The 20,017-nt window shown below is 49.6% G+C and overlaps 1 protein-coding gene across 1 annotated transcript in view; it reads left to right on the forward strand.

The window, feature by feature from the left end:
* Positions 1-460: 460 nt before the first annotated feature.
* Positions 461-20,017, forward strand: part of RNPEPL1 (arginyl aminopeptidase like 1) — a 34,108-nt gene continuing 14,551 nt past the window's right edge. The window contains exon 1 of the mRNA XM_072640475.1: positions 461-1,312. Within this exon, the coding sequence (XP_072496576.1) occupies positions 476-1,312 (837 nt within the window). The 5' untranslated portion in view covers positions 461-475. The remainder of the gene's footprint in view (positions 1,313-20,017) is intronic.

Consider the following 20,017-nt stretch of genomic DNA (forward strand, 5'->3'; position numbering starts at 1 on the left):
GCCCTTCTCTTCTCCTTCCTCCTCCTCCTCCTCTCGCCTCCACCACTTCTCCTTCCCTTCCCTCCCCCACCCACCCGGGCGTGCGCGCAGGGCCCCAGGGGAGCAGATCGGGCGCGGGGCTCCGGAGCCGGGGCCCCAGCCACGTCCGCGCGCCAGACTCCCTGGGACTGTCTGAGCGGCCCGAGAGCCCGGGCCTCCTCCCCGCCGGGCAGCGGGCCCGCCCCGCGCCCCGCCCCCAGCCCCCCTTCCCCCGGGCCTCCCCGCGCCCCAGCCCCGCCCCGCCCCGCCCCGCCCGGCCCCGGCCCCGGCCCGGCCCCGGCTCCCTCCGGAAGGCCCTGCCCGCCCATGGATTTCACATAGCGCCGGCCCCGGCCCCGGCCCGGCTCCGGCCCGCCCGGCCCCGGCCCCGGCCTCGGCCCCGGCCCCCGCCCCCCGGGCGCGCCCCCGGCTCCGGCTCCGGCCCCGGCCCCGGCCCATGGCGGCCCCGTGCTGCTGCCGCAAGGGGCCGGGGTCCGCGGGGCCCGAGGCCGCGGCGGCTGCGGCCGCTTCTGCTGCGCCGGCCCCGGCGGCCGCCCCGGACGTGGCCTCGGCCGCCAGCTCGCAGCTCTTCCGCCTGCGCCATCTGCAGCTGGGGCTCGAGCTGCGGCCGGCCGCGCGGGAGCTGGCGGGCTGCCTGGTGCTGGAGCTGTGCGCGCTGCGGCCCGGGCCCCCGGCGCTCGTGCTCGACGTGCACCCCGCCGTGCGCCTGCACTCGGCCGCCTACCGGCCCGCCGCGCCGGGCCAGCCGCCCTGCGCCTTCGCCTTCGCGCCCGACGCGGCTCCGGCCCGCGGCCTGGACCCCGCCGAGCCGCCGGACCCTGCGCTCGGCCCCTGCCCCGAGGCGGGCGGGCCGCCGGACCCTGCGCTGGGACGCTGCGGCGACGCCGGCCAGCCTCCGGACCCTGCGCTGGGACGCTGCGGCGACGCCGGCCAGCCGCCGGACCCTGCCCTCGGACCCTGCCCCGAGGCGGGCCAGCCGCCTGATCCTGCGCTCGGACCCTGCGGCGACGCCGGCCAGCCGCCGGACCCTGCGCTCGGACCCTGCGGCGAGGAGGGCCAGCCGCCTGACCCTGAGACGCCTCCGGCGCCCAGCCCCCCGCCGCCCGTGCCCACTTTCCCGGGCGCGCCGCCGGGGCCCTGCCACCCTCTGCTCTTCCGGGTGGAGCCCTTCACGGACTACGGCTCGTCGCTGACCATCAGCCTCCCCGGCGCGCTGCAGCCCCACCAGCCCTTCCACATCGTGCTGCGCTACACCAGCAGCGACGCCCCCGCCGTGAGTAGGAGGGGGACCCGGCCCCCGAGGGGGAGGGCAGGCCCCAGGCCCCCCGTCTGCCCTTGGCTTCGCTGGTGCGGCTCGAGGCTGCCAGGCCAAGCTTGAGGCACTTTTACGGGGGGAAACTGAGGCCCAGACGGGAGGGCGGGGAGGGCCTGGCTGAAGCTCAGACAGTAGCTAGCTGCCGCGGAGCCCGGGCTCTCGGACCCGCAGCTCTGGGGCTCCTTGGGCTGGGTGTGGTCGGATTTGCCCTGGAGCCCGGGGTGGTTGCTGCAAGTGTCCGGGGCTTGTCGGGACACGAGGCGGTGGCAGGCTCGGCCGGCTGCCCCTGCCCGCTGCCCAGGGTGGGGGCGGGGAGGGAGGCTGCGTCTGACAGCTTGTGGGCCAGGCCTGCCCGGTGCCCTGAGTGCTTCCGCCTGGCCGGGATCCCCCAGGAGCCCTTGCAGGCGGCCGGGGCGGGCAGAGCCTGCTCTGCGTATGCCAGCCTCCCCTGGTGCCGGAAAGGGCTCGCTGGGATCCCGGGCGGGACCCCCACCCTCTCAGAACCTCCCGGGGCCTGGACCCTCGGAAGGGCCCGGGCGTCCTAGCGTGCAGCCCGCGTGGGGCTGGGGGAGCTCTGGCCGGGGAAGCAGCTTCCTTCTGGTAGGGAGAGAAGCAGAGGCAGACCATGCCCCTCCCCCGGGGCATATTTCTACCATCTAAAATTATTTTTATAAATGGCTTGTCTGTTGCTGTTGAGAGTGAGGGTGTGGGGCCCAGGGTGGTACTTGGCTCTGCCTGGTATCACCTCCTTACGCTCCAGCCCTTCGCCCTCCCTCAGCTTTGGGGGAATCATCAGCTTTGCTGGGCTGGGGCTGTGGGCACGGGGCTTGGGAAACCACGGTCTCTAGGTTCCAGAAAGGGCATCTGTTGGGGCTTTTTTTTTTTTTTTGAGTTTTGTTTTTGGTTTAGAGGAGTCTGGCATGTATTTGATGGGTGGGGTTTCTGGCTTCCAGTGAGAGAATGAGCCGTGGGGTAGATATCTGGCCTTCTTCTGGGAGCACTATGGCAAAAACCACTCCAGGCTTCCTCAGCATCCTATATGATATTAAGAATCAGACAAGAACTGCGGGAACTCTTCTGCAGGGCCTCTCCTGCCCATCCCCCCTGCCCCTAAACTGCTGGATTTTGCACATCGCCCTGTCCCCTCTAATACCCTGAGTGAGGCAAGTTTGTGGGAAAGGGCTGTCAAGTCTGAGTAATGGAAGTGTCTTCCTCTTACTTATCAGGACAAAGGGGAGAGCTAGAGCTTAAGTAACAATAAAGTAGGTTTGAATATTTCAGGGGTGGATCATGGAACCATATACTGGAAGGGACCTCGGAGGCTATATAATTTGACCCCCTCGGTTTGTAGATGGGGAAACTGAGCTTCAGAGAGGGGAAGCATCATAGGATCATGGGAACAAAGACTTAGAGTTGAAAGGTTCCTCTGGGACCATGCAATCTGACCCCCTAATTTTAGAGATGGGGAAAGTGAAGCTCAGGGAGGTGAAAGTCATTTGTTTGAGGTCATACAGGTAGGAAGCAACAGGGAGAATTTGCACCCAGGTCTCTTTGTGCCATCTCACACTGTACTGAGGGAGCCTTCTCTCCTCTCTTTCCTTCTGTGTAGGATCAAGGTCTGAGGATACTCAGGTTGGAAGGGTCAGTGAGCAAATGAGGCCAGGTGGCACTCAGGTTCCTATGAATGTAAGGATGTGGAGAGCAGCCCTTCTTCTGCTCAGCTGTGTCTGCATTTGAGGGACCAGGACAATGAATGAACCTGGCCAAGCAAGGAATGGGAACAAATTGAAATCCGAATTTAAAGAGGGAGGGAAGGGGAGGAAATAAGCATTTATATAATGCCTGTGGTATGCTAAGCCATTTACAGACATCTCTTTGAATCCTCTGGGAAGTGGGTGCAATTATTATTGCCATTTTACTTTTGAGGAAACTGAGGCAAACAGGTTAAGTGACTTGCCCAGGGTCACAAAGCTAGTAAATGCTTGAGGTCGAAATTGAACTTAGGTCTTCCTAACTCCAGGCCCAATTATCTATCAGTTGTGCCTCCTAAAACAGTGCCATTCTTAGAAAGATGTGCCTCAGACACTAGCTATGTGTGGCCCTGGGAAAACGCTTGTTTCCTTATCTGTAAAGTGAAGGGATAAAACTTGGCTGCCTCCAAGGTCCCTTTTCTTTCCAGGTTGATGAGCCTATGAATGGCATCCTGCAATATCATAAAATAAATTCTCCTAAGCAGTAGAAAGTAAGTGTGAGAGCAAGGTTTTTTCCCCTCCTTTGTGTTTCTAGTGACCAGCACATGTTAATGTTTTTTCTTTAGTTTGACCTGTGATGTGTCAGTTTAGGGATTTTGCTGGTAAAGAAATGCCCTTTACCAGTGTATGGCAGCATCTTCTAGTCTTAGAACACTAAGAGGGTAAGTGACTTAGCCAGAGTCACACAGCCAGTATGTGTCAGAGACCAGACTTGAACCTCAGTCCTCCATGCTCCAAGATCCACTCTCCACCAGGCTAGGGGTCAGCAAACTATACAGTCCATGGGCCAGACCCAGCCGGAGGTGGCTGACCCTTGCCAATATAAATGTTACTTACGTTCCCTCTGGAGAGTTTAAATCCCAAAGCTTGATGCTGAGATTTCCATTTTAGCATCTGAGCCATTCACTTAGAAAACAAAAGCCTTGACCTTGAAACTTGCCCTCCTGGCTCATTTCCTTGTCAGTCCTGAGCATCTCCCCCAGATCTCTCATGTCAGGCAAGCTCTTACCTTCTTTCTTCTGATTAAAAAAAGGAGGACTGTGGGCTTCTTGGTAGCTTGGCCAATCTGACCTGCCTCTGTGTTTGTCTGCTGTCCATCTCTGTGGTTACCAGGGGCTTCTGGCATTCATGGCTTTCTGGCATGAACTGGCACAAAGCAGGAGGAGGAACTTTGCTTCTTTTCTCCCGTTAGGATAGTGTCTGTGTATACATACTGCATACGTTGTAGATTGTTCACTAGAGGCTTTTTAAAGGGCCTGAAAGAGATGGGCCTGGAGACCCTGTACTGAGAAATTCCTTGAGCCATTCTCTGAGACTGGTTAGGAGACACCTGGGATCAAGGAGATGCTGACAAATGTTTGAGTGAACCATCATGCAGGAAGAACTTGAGATAGAACCTCTCAAGGTCTTCTGGGACAGGTCAGGTCCATGAAGTCAGGCTTCTCAGTAGATCTTCACCAAGGAAAGGGTGGTGTTTTTCAATCATTTCATCCCTGGTACTATGCTAGGCCCTTAGAGGCTATAGAAAGGCAAAAATCAAACAGATCCTTCCCTCCTCCCCAGGTCGTTTCCCCTTCTGTCCCCTTCCCTATCCCCCAGCTTATATTCTCCTGGGAGCATACAGCATGTACACAGATCTGTCAACCAAACCAGAAACCCTCATCCAACCCCCGGGAGATGTGCTGGGTGCTCAGGCACAAAGACAGTGAAACAGCCCCTGCCCTCAAAGGGCTTACCGTCCATCAGCCAAGAAGCATCTCTGTAGCACCACTAGGTTCCAGATACTCTGTTTGGTGTGTGAATACGATGACACTGAGTACTTCCTGTCTTTAAAGGAGAATACTGTGTATAAAAAAAAAACAAAAAATCCATACAGAATGATACAAAGAAATTTCAAGAGGAAGATTGTGTTAATACCTCAGAGAATCTGGATTAGTCTTGTTTAGGTAGGTGAGTGTGATAGAGCATAAAGCCCAATCCTGTTATTTTATAGATAGGGAAACTGAGACCCAGGGACTGGAATTGATTTGCCCAAGGTCACATGACTAGTAAGCCTCAGAGCTGATAAAATTCTAGATACAGGGGAGGGGGGTACCTAGTTTTTTCTCTATTGGGCCCCATATGTCCAGTGTGTTTTTGGTTTTGTTAGTTTTTTTGAGGCAGTCAGAATTAAGTGACTTGCCCAAGGCCATACAGCTTTGAACTCAGGTCCTCCTGATTCCAGTGTACCGCCTAGCAGTCTCTGTCTAGTGTATTCATAATGGAAGACACAGCTTGTCACTTCCTTCACCTGGCTCATAGGAGTTCATGTTTGCTCCTTCTCCTAATTTGAAAAGAATCCCACATCATAAGATGTGGCCACGTGGCTGCCTGGGGCGTGTTTCAGCTTCCTCGGCTGCCACCACCCCATGTACTTTAGCTTGGTCTTGGGCACGCCCAAAGGCAAGGGATAGGTGGGGCTGCTGGCAATGAGGTCTTCTGCCCATCCCTCCTATGACTCTGAAAGTGCTCTGACACACCTCCCCTTTCTGCTGAATTCATTGAGACCTTTGGCCCCCTGAATTTGGATGGACCAGAGGTTGAGAACCCTTTCCCTTTAGCCAACAACCTGGTGCCTTATTTTGTTTTTCTTTGAAAGTGGAAAAATTCCTTTCATTCCTAGAAGCCAAAGCACATGTGGCCAGCCCTTTTAAAGCAAAACATTCCCTGTACCGAGACTCACTGGGACAGTTTGGCAGTGCCAGGCCCCTGGTTCATGCTAGCAGTAAGGGCTGGCACTGCCCGGTATACATTTGACAGGCTCACAATGTTCAATGGGTTGTGCCAAGCCATGCCAAGCCAGAGCTACTGTCCTTTCTGGCTAGGCAGACTTCAGTACACCAGAGACAATAGAAATTGGCCATGGTAGTGGAAAAGATTTCTGGGTAGGGAGGAATGTATAGGATGGTGGTGATACTGGAGGCTATGGATTTCTGTTTGGAGCATTTCTAGATTCCTGAATTGTTCCCCATCCAAAAGCATGTGATTCAGCTTCTACCTCAAAGGACAAAGTCTGTGTGAAAGGAGAGAAAGAGCCACACAAGCTTGGGCGCAGTAGGGACCTCATAGATGAGCTGGGCCACTTGTTACTGGGGCAGAAAGCCTCTTGGCAACATTTCCAACAAGTCACCTTCTGGCCTTGGCTTGAAGACCTAGTGAGAGGGGAATCCACTGTTCCCAGAGGCAGCCCATTGCCACTTTGGGACAGATCTGGTGCTTAGAAATTCTTTCCTTTTTTCCTTTTCAACTGCTATATCAGACTGCTGACGTACTGAGTCTGCTGGCCCACTCAAACCCCTAAATCTTTTTCAGATGTACTACCATCTCTTCATTTTTTTCATTAGGATGGCATGAGAAATTATCAGAGGCTTTGAAAAAGTCTAAGTAGACTTGATGGCATTTCCTAATCTCCCCTTTTAAAAAAGGTAATAAAGTTAGTCTGGCATGACCTGGCCTTGATTAAGCCATGTTCTTTGTGGTCACTCCTTCCTTTTCTAAATGTTTGCTAACCATCCCTTTATAATAAGTTCTTGAATGTTTCCAGTATTTGAAGTCAACCTCAATGGTCTATAATTTTCAGACTCTATTTTCTCCTTTTTTAAAAAAAATTGGTACCTTAACCTTCCTCAAGCCTTGTGGGTCTTCTTTGATCCTCCATGACCTTTCTAAGGTAACGGACAGTGACTCAAAAATAGTATTGTCAGTTTTTTCAGTAACTGGTGCCTTGAATTCATTAAGGGTAGCTAGGTGCTCCCTTTCTGTCTGTCTACTTGTCTTAAACATCACCTCCCTATTATCTACTTTTGTCCTATCCTTGGCAGGGAAAACAGAAGCAAAATGTGAATTGAGCAGTTCTGCCTTCTCCTCCGCCTCGATCATCAGTGTCCTCTCCACCCTGAGCACTTGTCCTATGCCTCCTTGGACCCTCCACTTTTCCCCAGTATAGCTCAAGCCCCACCTCCCCACCCTTTGAGGTCATTAACTTTCTTCAGCTTTAGAGTTTTAGTATACCTCATGCTATTCTTATGGGACGGTGTCAGCCTCAGATCTATCTCTCATACACATATTTTATTTACTTATTTCTTTGAACAGATTCATTCAGCCTTTTGAAAGATGAAAACATTAAAGCAAATCACAAAATGATTATCTGCTGTGTCCTGGGGATGGACAGATAATTGAAGTCCCCAGTCACAGCTCGGTCATGGCTCCATGATTCCATCCTGTGATCTGCTTCCCCAGCTCCTCTCTTCCTCTTTCTTCCCAGCTGGTCTGTAGTACACTCCACTGATAATATCAGCCCCCATTGATCTTCACCTGAGTGTTTTCCACAGTGGTTCTCTTCCTCAGTTTCTAGGTTTCTTCACATGGGTAGATCTTCAATTTAATGACATGGTTGTAAAGATTCTGCTATGAGAGGGAGAGAGAGAGACAGACAGACAGACAGACAGAGAGACAGAGAGAGTGAGAGACAGACAGAGATAGAGAGAGAGAGTGAGAAACAGACAGAGACAGAGAGTGAGAGAGAGACAGATAGAGAGAGAGACAGACAGACAGAGACAGAGACAGAGAGAAACAGAAATATTCTTTGTGCTCCAGAAGCTCACCCCTCTACTGGCAGGTGGAGGATTGTGATAGAATATGTGCACAAACAAATGTAGTATGAGGAAAATTGAAGGAAGGGAGTACTTCTCCAAAGAAAATGCTTCTGAGAAGTGGCAGAGGGTGTGTGTGTGTCTGTGTCTGTGTGTGTGGGGGGGTGTCTGTGTGTGTATGGTGTGTGCGTGTGTGTGTGTGTGTGTGTGGTATGTGTGTGATCCCAGACAGAGGGAATGGTAAATAGTTGGATTTTCCTTACTCTGAGGCCAGAGCTCTCTTCACTACTCCCTGCTGACTCTAGAACTGGTGAGACTCAGAAACTGTTTGGATACAGGAGATACTGAAGAAAAAAGAGTCAGGGATCACTCCAAGGTTTTGAACTGGGTAACTATGAGGATAGCGGTGCCTGTAACAGAAACAGGTGAGTCTGGCAGAGGGAGGGGTTTGGTGGAGGAGATCATGAGTTCTGTTCAGGACAGGGATGGTTGGTCATACCTGCAGGACTGAGGAGCCACTGGGCACTTGGGGATGCATTCCTGGAGTTTGGAAGAGAGATTAGGGCTCATGTTATGGGCCTGGCAGTCGTCCACAGAGAGGGAGAAGAGCAAATGAAAGAAGCAAAGCCTGGGGAATACTCATGCTAAGTGACAGGATCCGGATGATGAATCAGCAAAGGAGATGAGGAAGGGTGATCACATCGATAAGAGGGAAACCAGGAGAAAGTAGTGCCGGGGATGGAAAGTCTTGAAAGTTCCAGAGAAGGCCAGGTGGATGAAGACTGAGCAAAAGACCATCAGATGAGACAAGGAGGGAGTGAGATCTGGGGAGGAGTAAGTCTCTTCCTAAGAGAATAAAGGAGGATGGGATGGATGGGGGTATTGGAGGATTTGGGGACCTAAGGTAAAGAAGAGGGAGCTCATCCTTCTACTTTCTTAGTAAGTGGGAAGTTCAGATACCTACTGAGAGCAGGCGATTGGGAGAGGCATTGGTATCTCGAGGAAAGATGGAAGGAAGCCTTAGAACAGCCACTGAGGAGCTTGGATGGAGCTAGTCAGTGAAGAACACTTTTGTCACACAGCAGTGAAGGAGGAGTTGAAATTAGATCATGCGAATCTATGCCCTGTTCAGTGCAGAGTTGTTGTTTCCTCTGGCAGTGAAGAGAAAGAAATGAGAGAGTATGCCTTGAGACACCATGGGACGGCAGATAGGGTGGGCACTGGCCATAGTGTCAGAAAGACAGGGACCCAGGCAATTCTTAGCATAAGTGACTTAACCTCTCTCGTCCTCAGTTTCCTCATTCATAAAATAAGGGCTCAGACTCAGTGGCTTCTAAGATGCTTTCCAGGTCTCAATCTATTCTTGTTTGATCCTGGGAACTGAGAAGGAGTTTGAACCTGGTGCTTCTCTGGCAGCTGTGACTGCTGTGTACTAGGAAAGGGAGGCAAGGCTGAAGGACAGTGTATTGTGGGAAGTGTCAATTATATGCCAGTGACATGGCTATTATGTTGCTCATCTCCTTAATGGGAGGGGGAGGGACTGGAGGGAAGGAGAGAATTCGGAACTGGAATTTGGAAAGTGAATGTTAAAAATAAAGAAATAATGAATTTTTAAAAATCTATATGTTAGTTATAAATAATAAAGGGAGGAAAGTGAAGCCAGAAGAAGGAGAATGAAGTGGGGGGTGGGGAGCAGGACTGAACAGTGCAGTTTAGGAGACAGAAGGCTAGACTCTGAGTAGAGAAGGGCATTTTCAAGTTCTCAGTACTAGAGCTGACGCAGTCCACTGCTGAGGGCAGCTGTGATAGAGGAAAGCTGTAGGGCACAATGGATCAGGAGGCCAAGAGAATTGTGAGTGAGTCCATTTATATATTGAAATATGTAACAAGGAAGGCAAGGAATGACTTGATGAGAAGGACCTGGTAGGTATTGAGAAAAGAGGGAGAAGGAGTGACCTCTCCGGACCCCAGCAGTGAGGATCTCCACTGGCTGACATAGACAGATGGTCTGAGCAGCAGAGGAGGAGAGGTTGCTAAGTGATGGTGTCCAGCAGGGAGGGTCTGGAAATGGCAGGAAAGCAGAACAGGAAGACTGCCAATTCTTCTTCCTGGCCTAGGGTGTCCAGGGACATAAGAGAAGGAGCATCGGATACTGAAGATTGTAGTGAGGGATGCCTTGTCTTAAGGAAGGTGCTGGTTTTCTTTAGGCCACGAAGAATATGAATCGAATCAGAAAAGAACAGAAGACGCTGAAGATAAATTAAGGCTGAATCCTGTGCTTCCCCTTCCTCCACAACACACACACACACACACACACACACACACACACACACACACACACACACTTCCCCCTTTGTAAATTAACATCACCTTCATTCTCTAATTCCACTGTTTCCAACCATTCCTTATAATAACACATCTGGTGTTTACAGAATGCTTTCAGGTTGCAAAGCGCTTTACAATTATCACCTCATTTTATCCTTACAACAACTTTGAGAGGTAGGTAAGTACTATTTTTACCCCTGTTTTTCAGATGAAGGAAACTGAGGCAGATAGTGGTTAGATTTTCTCAGATTTTCAAATTTAGTAAGTGTCTGAGGCTGGATTTGAATTTGACTCCTCTACTGTGTTCTATCCACTGATAAAGCCACCTAAACCAAAAACCAAAAAAGAAAAGGGGGGAGAGGGCAGTTTAGCAAAACTTAACTCACACATCAATTAAGGCTTATGTTATATTCAGTGTTCAGAACCCATAGTCCCCCACCCCTAGAAGTGGAGGGGAAGAAAGTTGTCATATTTCTTCTTTGGGGTTAAGCTTGATCATTATAATTTCACTTTGGATTTTTGTGGTTCTTTCTGTTTCCATTGTGTATATTGTTTCCCTGGTTCCATTTACTTTGCATCAGTTCATATAAACCTTCCCATGCCTCTCCCTGTTCTGCATATATTTTGATTCTCAAGGCATAGTGACATTCTTCACACTCATGGACCTCAGCTTGTTGCAGACATCCTCAATCAGTTGGCATGGACTTTGTCTCTAGCTCTCCACAACCACAAAAGTGGCACTAGAAATATTTTGGTATATGTGGGATTCTTTTTTTTCTTCTGTTTTTGACACCCTTGGGTTCACGGTCCATGCGGTGCCTCTGTGTCAGAGGAGGTAGCCTTTTCCCCCCTTTTCTTAGCACAATTCTACATTGCTTCTCAGAATCATGGACTAGCCATAGGGGTGTGTGCCTGCCTTTCCACAGCCCCTCCAACATGCGCCATTGCCTTGATTTTGTATTTCTCTCATTCTTTGTGATTTGTAGCAATCTTCCACTGAACAGATCTGCTCCTCATTAATTAAGTATCGCCTGAGCCATAATCCAGTCATGGCTTTCATCTCATCGTGTCTCTGTGATGTGTCTGATGCTAAATTTACCTACCATTACTCATTGCACAGTTTGGTGGAGACATTTGAGACCTGGATTTTATTGCTGGCTCCTCTCTTGGATTTTCTCTTCCGTGAATTGCTGGCTAGTTTGCTTCTTTTCTTTCGCCTACGTTGTAACAACTCTCTCTGGTGCCGAGCTTGCTTGGGCATATAAATCTATCATTTCAGCCTTCCCCCATCCTGTTCAGTTCAAAGCCCCCTTGGGGAGGCAGCAGAGTTTAGTTCGAGGAGTGCTGGACTTGGAGCTTAAGACCCCAGGTCAGACCCTGTATGTCCTTGGGCGATCTTGGATAAACCCCCTCCTCCTTCTCTGAGTCTCAGTTCCTTCATCTGTAAATGAAGGTGTTGGCTTCCATGATCTCAGAGGTCCCTTCTTGCTACTTAGTACTCCTATAATCACAGGCTCATTTTCGTTGATGTGCAGTAGTTTTTCAGGCATCTGAGTCTCCATGACCCCATCGGGTGTTTTCTTGGCAGCAATACAGGAGTGGTTTGCTATTTCCTTCTCCAGCTCATCTTACAGATGAGGAAACTGAGGCAAACAGGATTAGGTGACTTGCCCAGGCTCACACAGCTAGTAAGTGTCAGAGGTTGGATTTGAACTCCAGAAATTGAGTCTTATTGACTAAAATGGTTCACTGCTCTATGCACTATGGTGCCACCCAGCTGCCAGGCCTTAGCTTACTCATCAATGAAGTGAAGAGGAGGGACTAGGTCCTTGGGGTGCAGCCTTGTGACCAAGTCCAAGTTTTACAGAACAAATCCTTTCATTAAGGGGACTTGTTCTGTGAAGTTTGGATTCAGTCAAAGGGCCGTACTTGAGGATCTAGAGGGCCACATGCAGCATTGAGGCCATAGGTTCCTTACCCCTGGACTAGAACCTAAAGTCCTTCCAGCTCCAAATTTGTAATCCTCCTATTAGACTTTTTAGATGCCAGATACAACCTTTCTTTCCAGCCCTTGAGAAACACCTTTCATCCCTGGCCAGAAGCTTGTTTTTCCTGCATTTTAAGCTGTTTCATATTAATAACTGTAGAGGAGAGAAAAGAGGGAGAGAAGGGGCCAACTGGAACAGAGAAAGGAGGTCAGCTGGGGTGAAGGGCACGAGTCTAAGTTGTTCTGAAAGGTGGACTAAGGGGAGGATAATCGGGATTATCACGGATTTAGAATTGGAAAGGACATTTGAGTTCATCTGGCCCATCCTATCCCTCATGTTATGGAGGAGGAAACTGAGGCGCAAAGGTGGGCATGGACTTTCTTATAATGGTGCCAAGTTTGGATTTGAACCCAGGTTCTTCATTTGAGAAAGATTGGGATTCTTTAGAGTCATTCTGGACCGACATCACCCGCAGTGCCCAGTCTTTGGGGAATAAGAGGCCCCCCCCCCCCCCCTCAAATTTCAGAGCCTTTTGTAGAGCTGCTTTTCATTTTGACATCTGTTTGAGAAAATGCGTGATGGCAGAGTGAGTTCAGGCTTCCAGTGCATTTGTATTTTAGCCATCCTAATGGCCCCTGTGGGATGTGTACAAAACAGCTCCAGGGAGCAGACCTCTGGCTTTGGCAGTCTGTGGAAAGGCTGTTTACTTATTTATCTGACTGAGTCATGTGGCATATTTAGTTGGAGCTAAATAAAGATCAAAAGAACAATGCCCGGTGCCCTGGTACCCGGCGGCTTCTTGGCTCTCTTGTCCTCCCTCCCCTCCCCCCTGGATTCCTCAGCCCCACGAGCAGGGGGTGGGGAGGAGCAAGAGAGATGCAGTCATTCCAAAGATGGAAGAGAGGAAAGCAGGGTCGAACTGAATGGCAGAGGTGACCGTCATCCATGGGAAGTGAGAGAGGGACTGGCACAGGGGCTTGTGATTCCCTTACCCTAGGGAATTCCCAGATGGAGAAACTCCCTCCACCAGGCAGGGCAGCACCTCTTCTGTGGCTCTTACTCTCAGAGAGTTAGTCCTTCAGAGCACTCAGAGACTGTGACTTGCCCAGGATCTCACAGCCAGGAAGTTTAGGGGCAGGAATTGAACCTCATTGTTCCTGGCTTTGAGGCTATCTGTTAGGCTATGCTCCTTCTCATGTATTAAGTGTGTATGTGCATGTGTATATGTGCATGCATGTGTATATGTATGTGTATGCATGTGTGCATGCATGTGTGTGCGTGTGTATATGTGTGGATGTAGGAATGTGTGTACATTGTGTGTGCATGCGTGCATGTGTATATGCATGCGCATGTGTGCATGTGTGCGCGTGCATGTGTGCATGTACCCAAAGGAATGGGCAAAGCAAAATTCAAGGGCAGGAAATAAGGCCGAGGTGATTGGATCACAGACTGAGGAGAGGCTGGAGGCTTGGGAGAGAAACGGGAAGATTGGTCCTGGGGTGCCCTTATAGGTAATGGTGAGGAACTCCACTCGAGTGCTGCCCCACCCAGGCCTTTCCTGACTCTCCTTGTGGGCCTTCCCCACTGCTAGGGTCCTACCCTCTAGAAGGGCCTTACTTCTGTTGTGTCCTTGCATGTTATTTCCGCCCCTGAGAGAATGAGAAGGGATTCTCTCTGTTGTATCTTTGCTTTTCTGGCATAAAATCACTGTTAAAACTGTTCTGGGATTGAGTTGAATCTACACTGAGTCATGGGGACTAGTGACATTTCTGAGGAAATGGTGGGGGAGAGAGAGTTCTTGGACTGAACAGGGGGTTAGGACTGATGTTAGTGAATGGATCCATCTCAGGCATTATGCTGTCCAAAGGAGATGATGACCTGTAAGGGGAGGAAGATTGAGCCCAGGTTTTTATAGGCAGCTGTCCTGGGATGTTGCAGGGGTAGCCAGGCGGCTCAGTGGATAGCTCTGAGTCTTACATTAACTAGCTGTGTGACCTTGGGCAATTCATTGAATCTCTGTCTGCCTCGGTTTCCCCTTCTGTCAAATGGGGATAATAAAAATAGCACTTTCCTATCAGGGTTGTTGGGAAACTCAAATGAGATCATATTTTTAAGTACCTAGCAGTCAATCCATGCATCTGTCCTTCCACTCTGATTAAGTGCCTACTATGTGCTTTACTGTTGTAAAGAGGATTTACAATCTCATGGGAGGGACAACACGCAAACCAGTATACAGATACAGAATAAACAGGAAGTGGTTACCAGGGGCGAGGCACTGGAATTAAGGGGGCTTGAGGAAGGTTTCCTGTGGCACACAGTAGGCATTTAATAAATACTTCTCCCCCTTCCTATGTACCTAATGGGAGCAGAGGCTTAGTCTTTGGGGTGCTGAAGGAGATGGATGGACTTCAGAGCAAATGTGACCTTAGAAAAAATAATTACTGTTTTAGACTTGGGTATTGAACTCTTTAGAATCCACGGTTCTGTCTCCCTCGAGTGCCAAGGACAAGACTTCTGCCATCCTGGCACATTATTCAGAGGTGAATATTATCCATTACTATCAGTCCCATTTCTTTCGTTTTAGAATGAAATAAAGTCTTTCAAATCCTCTTTTTTAAAAAAGAAAGAAATCAGATGAGCTCAGAGGTAGAATAAACACAACATGTATCTACACACATAGATCATGAGTTCAGTGGGCTTACTTCTCTGTCTTTGTGTCATCGGTGGTTTAGTTCAGTGCCTGGGACATAGTAGGTGCTTAATAAATGCTTGCTGACTTGACCTGAATTTGGGGAAGAAGCAATATTGGCTCATGGGAAGAGATCGTGAAATGTGACAGTGGGGCTGAGCTTTGATGGGAGCAAGGGATTCTGGGAGGTAGAAGTGAAGAAGCAGAGCCTTTCAGGTATGGGGGTGCGGCTTGTGAAAAGGCCCTATAGGCCAGGGCTTTGAATGCCACGCCCAGGTGTTTATTTGTTTTGGCTTTTCCAGGCCCAAGGGAACCTCTGGAGCTGTGACCTCTGATCTTGATCTCATGGGCCTTTCCTTGGCTACCCTGCTCTACCCCGCACCCCCCTCTCTCCCCCTCTCCCCCAAAGAGCCCACTCTCTGGATTCTCCTCCCCTAACCCTCATCCTTCCCTGATGCCTCCTTCCAGTGGAGCCTGTCCTGAGCCCTTCCCTGGTCCCTTCTTCCCCTCAGGGTCTCTCTTGCTGCCCCAGGCTGAAACGCTTGGTTTCAGTCCTCAGGAACCACTCTTCTTGTGTTTTCCCTCCTGGCAACTCGAGCCCTTGAGGTCCCCCAGGTTCCCTGAGTCCTGGCCCCAGTCTCCTCTCAGCTTTCTTCTGCCCCTGGAAGTAGCTGTCCCTCCTAAAGGGGAACCTGAGCTAGGCCCTGGGGAACTCACTAGAACAATTAATTCACTCCCAGGGCATCCCTCTCATTACCCACCTGAACATAATGGCTCATTTCTCCCACTGTCTCCCAGCATTTTCCACCTTCTGTCTGCCTGGCCACATTTCGTTTCCCTTTCTCATTTCTGGTTCTCTCTGTTTCTCTGAGATGGAGCCTGAAAAACCTCTGTCATCAGGCAGGCATCTGGATTGCCACAATCCATCCACCCCCAACCCTCTGCCTTTAACATTTGAAAACATTTTAATGGAAATGTTTTGTTCACTTCTAAATAAATCCTTTTTCCACCACTACTTGGCAAGCCATCCCTTGTAACAAAGGATTAAAAAGAAAGAGAAGGAAAGAATGGAAAGCATCTTAACAAAATGAGTCAGTCCATCCATTGAGTGGAACAGTGTATGCACCATTCCATACCTGTAGGCCTTCACCTCTGCAAAGAGGGAGATAGGCTTCTCATTTCTTCTTTGGGGACAAACTTCGTGATTATAATTATGGTCTTCCCTTTTGGGGGGGGGGCTCTTTCCATTTACATCCCTGTTGTTGTATATATTTATTAATTATTGTTACAAGCGTTCATTTATTATGTATCTTTTGTGTGTCAGGTACTGTAGTAGGCTGTGGAGATGCAAGGACCAGAGAGAAACAGGCCCAGCCCTCAGGGACCTTGCATTCTGTTGACAGAAATGCCACTTGTATGTATGAACTGGACATTACTTAAACAGTTCTCAATTACGATTGTTCCTGGGCCTATCAAAAGTATCCAAACAGTCCAAGTGATGGAGGATTGTTGAATTAGTACAGAAGAGTCAGTTTTATTGGCAGGGATGGGGGAGGCATCTCTTGGCTCAAAGGAGATGAGGCTGAGACCCCACAGCCTCTTCACATTTCCTTTGGTTGGATGGGGCCATCCTAAATATCTCCCCTGTCTCCTAGGAAATCTTCAGGGAATTTGAGAATGACAAATAGATTTGGGAAAACCCCACACCATGATATTCACTTGGCTTCCAGACACTAAACAAAGTCTTGGCCTCCTGCTTGGCCTCTCTGCTGTCACTTCCTTCCATCTGCTGCCCCCAGCTCTGTGTCCAGCCCGTGTTTGTGACAGGCAGGTGCCATTTGTGAATCACAGCTCGGATGCCTAATCCCTGAGCTGGGTTCTGCAGCCATTAGCTTGGTGCTACTTGGTCTGTTTCCTGGCATCAGCATCCTGAATGCTAAGGCCTTGCCAGCCTGACCTGAGTGGTATTTACATTGGATGAAGGCTGGGGGCTGAAGGAACACCCTGAATGGACCTGTCCTTTGGCCTTACCTTGCCTGGTACCTTGGCTCTTTTCTCCTCCTGATAGCGGACCAAGCTGAGGCTGGTGTTTCACACAGATTCCTGGTTAAGACTTTCCTTTTCTCCAGCTCCAAAACTCTAGTCATTGTCTTGGTTCAAAGAACAAACTTGGATGGGGTCAGCTTTTTGGGGTTACCTTGTCTAGAATTGTGGCCAGAACACTGGTTTTGGAATTCAGGTTCATCTCCACCCTCTACCATTAACTGTGTGAACTTGGTCGAGTCCTCTGACTAGATTCCCACTCTTCTTCCTCTTCAATCTCATGAGAACATGATAAATATCTGCTAGGACTGGCCATATCCAATTGTTGCTTAAGCCAGGGGTATCAAACTCTACTAGAATGGGAAAGCCCTATTGACTTAGAAAACCACAAATTAACATTGTCTATGTCATATTGTATTTTTCTTTTATTATGTTAAGTATTTCTTAATTGCATTTTAATCTAATTCTGGCAGAGCAGCAGTTTTGGCACTTCTGACTTTAAGCCATTCTGGTTCTTCTAGGATTGTCCGAAGAATCCAAGAAATCGACTTTGTAGCAAGTCAGAGGGTGAGAACAATTCAGTCCCTGTTGGAACATAGTCCTAAGGTGTTTTTCAGTTGGACCTATTTGAAGTAGAGGGCCCATCCACCTGTAGCTCCTTCAGCGTAAACAGTTTTCCTCTTAGCTGTAGTATTTTATTGTTATATTTTGCGTTGTATGAGTTTTTAGTTTGCATTTCTCTTACTCTTAGTAAGAGTAAAACCCCTTGATTTTACAGAGGAACAGAAGCCTGAAGAGGTTGACTTGTCCAAGGTCACACAGTTAGAAAATGGTAGAGAGAGGATTCAGACCCAGGGCCCTGACTCCAAATTCATCTCTCTTTCTACTACTGTTGCTGTCCAGTCATTTTTCAGTTGGGTCCAATTCTTTGTGACCTGATTTGGGGTTTTCTTAGCAAAGATACTGAAGGGGTCTTCCATTTCCTTCTCCAGCTCATTTTGGAGATGAGGAGACTGAGACAAACAGGGTTAAGTGACTTGCCCAGTGTCGCACAGCTAGTAAGTGTCTGAGGTCAGATTTGAACTCAGGTCTTTCTGACTCCAGGTTCAACATACCATCCGCTCAGCCAGTTAGGCTGCTCTCTAAATGAACTTAATGACTTCTAATTCCCTCTACCTCTAGGTCTATGGTCGTAGGATGTACATGGTAATTTGTAGGTCTTTGAGCTAAGCAAACAGGAAATATGCGGCTGCTCCAGAGAAGTGACCCTGGGCTGAATGGTGGGAGTGGACAGAAAGCATATCTCCTTTTTTGTTTGGGGGAGCCTACTCTTAGGACTGGAGGTCAGAGCTGGAGTATATACAGATGAAAAGGCCTCTCTACTCCTGGGTGCTGACATTTGGTGGAGGCATAGTTCATCCCTGTGGCCACTGACTGCCATCCTCCATCTTAATTCATGGTCCCCCATGGTCTGTCCCACTGTGTGGCCCATGCAGTCTCACTCTCAGTCCTTGCATGTGACCTTCCTTCAAATTTAACCACTTCTATCCCCAGTGAATGACTTTCTTCCTAGAGCTCTGCCTCCTCAGTTCCCCAGCATGCCTCCCCCTTCTCCCTGCCTGCTTTCAATCATTGAGGTAGACAAGGGCACTGGGCTTTGAGAATTAGAAAACATGGGTTGGAGACAGAACCTCCCCCACCCTCTATGACTTTTGGGGGAACAAGCTGACTTACTCATCTCAGTTTCTCTGTATGAAAAATGGAGCCAATGCTTGTCCAACCTACTACACAGGAATATTGTTTGGAAGCTACAAAATACTGTCAGAAGGTGGGATGAAGCCACAGCTCGGCAGCAGCGGTGTGGTGCCCCTGCCTGCAGGTTCTTGAGTTCTAAAACCAGCCCTGAGAGCCAGGCTGCTAGGACCTTCCTCCTGAGGGTGCTCTGACAGGGAACAAACAATTCCGCCTATGCTCTGTGCAGGGTAGGAGCTGGGCACCATGCCTGGTGCCTGTGAGCTTCACAGTGGCAGAGACTGCTTTTTGCCAGGCACATAGTAGGCATTTAATAGGATTAACAAACTTTAGGGCCATGTAGGCCACCCTCCCCCATCATGTAATGAGGAAGCAGTCTTAGGGAGATTGTGTTTAGCCAGTACATGTTTGAGGCAAGATTCAAACTCAGGACTTCCTGATGCCCAGGTCAATGCTCTGTGCCCTGTGCCACCTAGCAAATTTTTCCCTAGGCCTTCTCTGGCCTTGGCTCACCCCTCTTGCATTCCAGCTGCTCCTCTGTTGGCAGCAGCCTCAACTTTCTTTAGTACCCCTGCTCTATGTATCTCATTGGCACTAAGCTCCACTTCTCTGCCTCACCCAGGGAGAAGAGACCCTGACCTAAAGCTGGCTTTCCATTGCAAGGATCAGATGTAGAGCTGGAGTGAGTCTGGGACCCCCTCCTCTTATAGGAGTAGACACTGAAGGCCAGAGAAGATAGGTAGCAAGTGTCAGAGGTGAGATTTGACCCCAGCTCCATCCTTTGACTCCACAGCAAGGTGTAAGTACTGGTAAAATAGACATTTGAACAGTACTTTAAAGTTCATAAAGCTTTTTAAGTAGATTGTTATCTCATTGGAGCCTGAAAAGTAGATACTTTAGGCATTTTTATACCCTTTTTACTGATAGGGAAACAGAGACTCAGAAAGGTAGAAGTGACCTGCTCATGGTCACACAGCAAGTATCAAAAGCAGGATTTGAACTCAGGTCCTCTCGACTCCATATCTAAATGGCTCCACCTTATACTGTCACTGTCCTGGAAATCTAGGGTTACTTTCTACCAACCAGCCCCAGTCTCCTGCTTCATTTTTCACTCTCATTGCTGTGAGGCTCAGCCTGACCTCGAGGACACCTCTGATGTGCCAGGAACTCCTGAGCCAGGCATGGGGACACAGGTGTTTTGCACACTCTCAAAGCCAGGAAAATGGAGCTTCTGGGGTATCCATTCCATCCTCTGTCTCCCGGACAGAGGGCAGGGCTGCCCTCCCTCCTCACAGCCCCCCACTCAGATCCAAAGCCTCTTGGAAAGGCTGGCTCCTCACCTGCCCATTATTGACCCACTTTCCCTGGTGCCAGGATTTTATTTAAAATACATACCTTGTTCTTCTGTAGTTATATGTCCTTTATATTCCGCCAGTAGTCTAATCTGGAAGCTCTATGGATAGATGGGCAGCTTCTTTATGGTC

This window comes from Notamacropus eugenii, chromosome 2 (assembly GCF_028372415.1).
Source record: "Notamacropus eugenii isolate mMacEug1 chromosome 2, mMacEug1.pri_v2, whole genome shotgun sequence".
Taxonomy (NCBI): domain Eukaryota; kingdom Metazoa; phylum Chordata; class Mammalia; order Diprotodontia; family Macropodidae; genus Notamacropus; species Notamacropus eugenii.